General features: G+C 61.5%; 1 protein-coding gene across 3 annotated transcripts; it reads left to right on the top strand.

Moving 5' to 3' along the window:
• Positions 1–265: 265 nt before the first annotated feature.
• ZNF319 (zinc finger protein 319) lies at positions 266–6,482 on the top strand. 3 transcript variants are annotated; one of them, XM_063700257.1, is made up of 3 exons: positions 273–768; positions 1,499–1,676; positions 2,637–6,482. In XM_063700257.1, exon 3 carries the CDS (start codon positions 2,894–2,896, stop codon positions 4,640–4,642), a length of 1,749 nt encoding a protein of 582 aa, XP_063556327.1. In that variant the 5' UTR covers positions 273–768; positions 1,499–1,676; positions 2,637–2,893; the 3' UTR covers positions 4,643–6,482. The 3 variants fall into 3 exon arrangements, with proteins under 3 accessions (XP_018868049.1, XP_063556327.1, XP_055220387.1); XM_019012504.4 differs by lacking the exon at positions 1,499–1,676 and having other exon boundaries at positions 266–768; XM_055364412.2 differs by lacking the exon at positions 1,499–1,676 and having other exon boundaries at positions 286–1,072.
• The last annotated feature ends 579 nt before the right edge of the window (positions 6,483–7,061 follow it).

The following is a 7,061-nucleotide window of genomic DNA, read 5'->3' as shown; positions in this document are numbered from 1 at the left end:
ACCCGGGACCAGACATACCAGACACGACAGTCCCGGGTCAGCGCACTAGACCCAGCGGAGACCCCTGCCTGCCCCGAGCCCGGCCAGGATCAGAGGTCCTGGAGCCCCCTCCTCAAACCAGCCCAAAGTCCAAGCCCCTAAAAGCCAAGCTGAGCACTCAGGGGCGGATCAATTGTGGCAGACCAGAGCCTCTAGGAGGCCCCTCCTCTCCTGCGCAGAGCCGGGCCGAGGGCGGTCACCCGGAGCCCCCTCCCCTAAGCCCGAGCGGGGTGGCCGGAAGCAGAGCGCCCTTCTTCGGTTAGTCGAGGCGCCCAGGCCTGGCGACTCGAAAACCGCCCGGAGCACCCGGCTTGTCCGACCTCGCCCGGCCACGGGGTCCCCGGCAGGGGGCGGCCTCGCTCCGCGCCGCCCGCTCATCCCGCATTCGCCGCCGCCGCCCGGGATGCCGCTCCTCCCCCGGCCCCGCCTCCCTGGCCCCCGCGCCGCCCGCCCGTCCGCCCGTCTCCGCAAGGCCATCGGTCCGTCTGCCCGCCCTCCCGGCGCTCCTCGCCCCGGCCCCGCTACTCCGGCAGCGCGCGTCGCTTCCTCCGTTCCGGCCGCCGCTAGCCCGTCCCCCGCCCCCGGTCCGGCCGCAGCCGCTACGCGAGGCCGGGGATTGGCAGCGCGCGTAGGCCGCGCCGCCGCGGATGGAGCCGGAATAAAGGGGCGGCCGAGAGAGCAGCTGGTCGCCGCTCGCCCCGCGCCTGCCCTGCAGGCGGCCTGGAGCAGGTGAGCGGCGGGGCGCCCGGGGCCGCATCTGGGGGCCACCCCCGCGCCCGCCGCACCCCTTCCTCTGCCGGCCCGGCCGCCCCCCCGCGCCCCTCCGCCGCGACCTGGCGGCCTCTTGAGCTTCTGGGCGGCCCAGGCCGGGCCTCGAGGCGCAGCCGCTTCCTGGGCCCGGCCTGTAGCCCTGGGGCCTTTCTCCAGCCCGGCTGCCCTCGGGGCTCGCCCTCGGGTCGCAGCGGCCGGGCCATCCCGGACGAGGGCTGACAGGACGCAGCCCAGCTGGGCCTGCAGGCAGGGCCGGCGGGAGGTGATCGGCTTTCATTCGGTTTCTCAGGGAGGAGGAAGAGACGGGGTGGGGCGCAGGTGGGGGGCCTCCCCTGCCTCTCCTTGCTTCCTCTCTCCCCTTTGCGGAGTGATCACAGAGGCTTCCTGGCTGCACCTTGCTGCAGGAGGGCCAGGGTGGGCAGGGGGTGCTGCAGACCAAGCCAGGGGACACTGTCTGACAGCCATTCATGCCAGAAAAAGCAAACAAAACAGTGGGTTGGCACAGCGGACCTACAGGCGCTCAGAGAAGCCCATCTTCCCCCTCTCTGTCCCGAGAAGGCTTAGAGTGGTACCTGCTTGCTCAAGCAACCTGCTGCCTCCACCCAGAGCAGCCGCTCCTCTCCTCCCTCCCTTCCGGAAGATGCTGAGGATGACAGCTTTTAGCCTGACTCTTACATTTCTTTGGCAGAGCAGTTAGAGGCCAGGCTGTCCTGTGAAGGCTTCTCCTTCCTTGTTCCTCTGCTCAGGAGAAAACTTACAAACTTTTAAATGTAAGAGGCAGATGAGCTGGGAACCTGGAAGTGGGTTGCATCTGACTCTGAAAGTTCCTCCCTCTCGCTGGCATTACCTTATGCTGCCACAAAGTGGTGAGTTAGAGATTTGCCTGGGCTGGGTGGGCTTTACCTTCCAACAATTACCCAGAACTTTATAGGCTTGGAGTAAGGGAATGGAGTTGTCTCTAGAGAGGTGATGAGAAATGCTCTGTGGTTAGCATGCTGCATCCTGCATTGCCAAGGCAGACCAGGGCAGTTTCTTACATTTTCCTGCAGGCCTTGACACTATGAGATTCAGAGGATTTAGGACTTTGTGTGTGTGTGTGTGTGTGTGTGAGTTCTGGGAGAGAACCAGAGTGAGGAAGTTCTGCTGTGTGGACATCAAGCCTGGGTGGTTCTGTGGCCCTCTCATCTAGCCCCCATCACCTATGGGCTCTGGTTCCTGTAGGGCCACCCATCCTGTCACGCGGAGAGAGAATGGGCCTGTGGTCAGGGATAGTTGAAGGGGTGTGGTCAGTCCCTCATAGGTGAGAGTTTTTGAAATGGTCCTTGGTTCCACGTAGTTGTCCTAAATATTGACTGTCAGAGGCCATTTGCCACTGGGCTCTCAGACCTGGGAGGTCTGGCCTCCTTAGCTCTAAGTGGTGTGGCCCGTATTGAGACTCAGGGTAGCAACAAGAGAGGAGCCGGGGGCCTTAAGGAGGATTCTGTATTGTAGGCAGATAACCCCGGACTCTCACCTGTGAGTCTCAGCTAAAGGGTTGGCAGGAAGCTGGAGGGGACTTGTGGAGGCTGGGATGTCCTGGCCCAGGGGCAGGGCACTGAGGTGGGTGGGGGTGGAGGCCGCTGTGATTTCCTCTGCCTGGAGGAGCTGAGCTGGCTGCAGACCTCTCTGATTGCCTAAGAAGGGAGGAGTCCTGCAGCCCTGAGCACCTCTGCCTTCCCCGATGTGTGGTTTGTGATGGTGTGGTGAGTGCGGGCAGGACAGGGAGAGGGCCCAGGAAACTGCTGCTTGTTCCTTCCTCGAGCTCATACTTTCTCTCTTCTCTACAGAACGGATCACTGGGGAAGGGAGAGCCTCCCCGCCACTGCTGGGACCCTCCCTTGAAGAGCCCCCATGTCCTGTAGGCAGAGCCTTGTAGTCTGTCCGCTTGGTTACTGACTTGGGCTGTCTGACCAGCCCCTCTTCTGTGCCTTGTCTGAGGTCCTTGTCCATCTCTGTGATCGGGCAGCTTCTCTCTCTGGATCGGGTCACGTGAAGCGGGAAACTGAAGCCATTACTCTCCAAACCCTGTTTCATCTTCCCAAGCATGTCGGAAAGCTGGCAACAGCCGCCACAGACGCAGCCGCAGCAGCCACAGCCACCGCAGCCTCAGCACCATGCAGAGCCACCGCCAGCCCTGGCAGAGCACACGCTGCCTCCGGGCACGGCAGAGAACCCCCTGGGCTGTGCCGTCTATGGCATCCTCCTGCAGCCAGACCCCGGCCTGCAGCCCCCACAACACGCACCCCTGCAGGCAGCAGGAGAGCCAGGCCCCAAATGTGGCGTGTGTGGTCACGACCTGGCGCACCTGTCCAGTCCGCATGAGCACCAGTGTCTGGCGGGCCATGACCGCTCATTCCAGTGCACACAGTGTCTCAAGATCTTCCACCAGGCCACTGACCTGCTGGAGCACCAGTGCGTGCAGGCTGAGCAGAAGCCCTTCGTCTGTGGGGTCTGCAAGATGGGCTTCTCACTACTCACCTCACTGGCACAGCACCACAGCTCCCACAGTGGCCTGGTGAAGTGTTCCATCTGTGAAAAGACCTACAAGCCAGCCGAGGCAGCGGAGCCGGCCACCACAGCCGCCCCGTCGCTTCCCGCAGCACCCGCGCCTTCCACTGTCACCCCTGCTGAACAGGCCGACAAGCCCTACAGCTGCCCCATCTGCCAAAAGCCCTTCAAGCACCTGTCGGAGCTCTCTCGGCATGAGCGGATCCACACCGGTGAGAAGCCCTACAAGTGCACGCTGTGTGACAAAAGCTTCAGCCAGTCGTCGCACCTGGTGCACCACAAGCGCACGCACAGCTCCGAGCGGCCCTACAAGTGCGCAGTCTGCGAGAAGACCTTCAAGCACCGCTCTCACCTGGTGCGCCACATGTACGCGCACTCGGGCGAGCACCACCTGTTCCGCTGCAATGTGTGCGAGTTGCATTTCAAGGAGTCGTCGGAGCTGCTGCAGCACCCGTGCACGCCAAGTGGGGAGCGGCCCTTCCGCTGCGGCGAGTGCCAGAAGGCCTTCAAGCGGCCCTCGGACCTGCGGCAGCATGAGCGCACACACAGCGCCGAGCGGCCCTTCAAGTGCGACCTGTGCCCCATGGGCTTCAAGCAGCAGTACGCACTGATGCGCCACCGGCGCACGCACAAGACCGAGGAGCCCTTCAAATGCGGCCTGTGTGAGAAGGGCTTTGGGCAGCCCAGCCACCTGCTCTACCACCAGCACGTGCACACCCTCGAGACTCTCTTCAAGTGCCCCGTGTGCCAGAAAGGCTTTGACCAATCTGCCGAGCTGCTGCGGCACAAGTGCCTGCCCGGCGCGGCCGAGCGGCCTTTCAAGTGCCCTGTGTGCAACAAGGCCTACAAGCGCGCGTCGGCCCTGCAGAAGCACCAGCTGGCCCACTGTGCGGCGGCAGAGAAGCCCCTGCGCTGCACGCTTTGCGAACGCCGCTTCTTCTCCTCTTCCGAGTTCGTGCAGCACCGCTGCGATCCGGCCCGCGAGAAGCCACTCAAGTGCCCAGACTGCGAGAAACGCTTCAAGTACGCGTCAGACCTGCAGCGGCACCGGCGGGTACACACGGGCGAGAAGCCCTACAAGTGCCCCAACTGCGACAAGGCCTTCAAGCAGCGGGAGCATCTCAACAAGCACCAGGGCGTGCACGCCCGCGAGCAGCAGTTCAAGTGTGTATGGTGCGGGGAGCGCTTCCTAGACGTGGCCTTGTTGCAGGAGCACAGCGCGCAGCACAGTGCCGCCGCCGCGGCAGCGGAGGGCGCCTACCAGGTAGCCGCCTGCCTGCCCTGACTCCACGGCTGTGGCCCCTACCAGCCTGACCTGAGTCGGCGCCGTGGGCCCAGCAGGCCTCGCGCAGCCTAGCTCCTCACAGCTGCCTTGCACCAAGGGCCCCACCCAGCTCAGTGTTCTGAGACCTCGGGAGTGAGGACGCAGGGGTATGAGGCAGGGAGAGGGTGTGCTGCTCGTACTCCTGGCACCAGCGGGCAGTGCGGGCAGCCAGATTGCTGTGGCCCATCCTGATTCCACAAACCTCTTTCCCATGACAAGATTCGCTTTCTTGAGAGCCATCAGCCGCCCCCTTATTTCTGGGGCACTGGAGCCAGGCTGGAAGTCAAGTGGCTTCTCCCTGCCCTAAGGAGGGTGTGATGCCAGCCCAGCCTTCCCATATCTTTCAAGCTAGCAGCCACATAGGTTAGGAAAGCGGAGGCTCATGGTGGGGCTGGGGCCCCAGAGGTGGGCTAGGTGTAAGGCATCAGTTGCCGTGTGGGGGAGAAGGCCAGCTTTAAGACGTAGTCCTGGGGACTGGGAGGGCAGAGGGTGAGTCACAGCCCTCTCCGTCTGCTCTAGCCAGGGGTGATGTGTCCCCAGGTTTCTGGCAGGGGAGATGTGCAGGGTCTTGGGGCTGGGTCTGCCTGGAGACCAGTGGGCCCAGGGGGAAGGGGGAAGCTGAGAAGTTCGTGTGACACCCTCAGCCAAGGGACAGTGCCATCCTTGGGGACAGGAGGAAAAGCAGCCTGTCTCTGCTAAGGGCAAATCCTCCGGTTTTGGAAGCGCCCCTCCCACCTTTGTAGTGCGGTTCCTAGGTGTGGTGGGGAATGTGCCGTGCTCTCAGCAGACAGAACTGCTGGTGTGAAAGGCAGGGATCGTTAGCTCACCTGAGGCTGGGAGGAAGCAGGACCAGGCCTAGGATCTCCCCAGCAGATGCAAACAAGTGTCCTCCCCTGAATTGTGTGAGCCAAAGCGTCAGGGGCTTGGGGCACAGCCCCAGTCAGCTCACCCCAGTCCTGCTTCAGAGCCAAGACTAGGCCAGGGTGGGGACCCCCCCAGTACCCTCCCTACATCAATGTGGCTGCTGGCCTGGACCCCAGGGGTCTGGTACAGCCAAGATGTTCTGGACAACATCCAGCTACTTCAAAGGCCAGAGTGTCCTTTGGGTCCTCCTAGAGTCCCCCTAGGTCTCTGGCTGCCCATGAGACTCATGAAGCAGAGGGTATCCCAGTCATAGGGAGCAGAACGAGCAAGTGGGTTAAGGAAGCCTGCGGGGGACCTGGCGGATGGAGTTGACCAACATCGCTGGGTGGCTACGGCCCTCCTTAGGAAGCCCAGAAGGACCTTTATTATTAAAATAATCATTTTGAACCCTGCTCTATCCCCTGCCCTCTTCCAGCCCCACCCCTCCCTGGTCTTGAAAGAAGACTAATCAGTGGGCACACCAAGGGCCCCGAGGGGCAGGGAGATGCCACCATGCTTCTCTGTCACCGTAAGAAGGCTGACCAGCCACGCCCACCTCCTCTGTCTGACTGAGTTCCTTCCTGTGGCCACAGGGAGGGGCTGGTCCTTCCCCTCGGTGCTGGCTCTCTGTCACAATGCCTCAAAAGACATGGAACCCAGGCCTACAACCGTCCCAACTGCTAATTCTTTTCCTTTCATTTTGCTTTCTGAAAGCAGTTTGTTATACTATTCATAACATTGTAGAGTTTAATTTCATGTCATTTTGGATCTTATATAAAAATGTGAGGATTTGGATTTTTAAAAAGAATGACTCCATTTTAGGTAGCCACTTTTGATGTTAATATATAGTGAGTCCAATGTATGCTTTAGAAGTAAAGACATTGACCGTCACAGACCACTGCCCTGCTTGTTCTGCTCCTTCTTCCACAGGGGAACGATGGACATGGAGAGGCAGAGAGGGGCACAGGCCCGAGTGGCGGCTTGGAGACTGGGGCATAGGGCTGGGTTTGAATCCTGAGCTTTGAACGTTCTGGCTGTGTGGCCTTGGGAACCTCTTTGGGACTCAGTTGCCTCATCTGTAAAATGGGGAGGTTCACCTTGCCTTGCTTGGTTGTTGTGAGAATTAAATAGAGCCCTATAGAGAGTCCCCTGGTGGGGATGCTTGACGATGCTGACAGTACCAACTCCAGGACACCTGGGACTTTCAGGAATGAGCCTGAGGCCTCCTCACTTCCATTGGCTTTAACCGCAGCCCCCGAAGTGGGAGCTGACCTGTGAGAGAGCAGCAGCTCATGGAAGCCTGGAAGCCAGGCACTGGGCCTGGTGAGCATGAGAGCTTGCTCAGCCCCGATGGAAAACCAAGGGCCTGCCTGCAGCAGCAGCAGATGCAGCCAGCCCGGCCCTGCCCCAGAGGAGGGGGAGGACTTGCTGTCACCCCACAACCACCCACCCTGTCACACAGTGACCCTTCTGCATG

This window comes from Gorilla gorilla, chromosome 18 (genome assembly GCF_029281585.2).
Source record: "Gorilla gorilla gorilla isolate KB3781 chromosome 18, NHGRI_mGorGor1-v2.1_pri, whole genome shotgun sequence".
Taxonomy (NCBI): domain Eukaryota; kingdom Metazoa; phylum Chordata; class Mammalia; order Primates; family Hominidae; genus Gorilla; species Gorilla gorilla.
The sequence above is the reverse complement of the archived record's forward strand: the minus strand, read 5'-3'. Positions and strand labels throughout refer to the sequence as shown.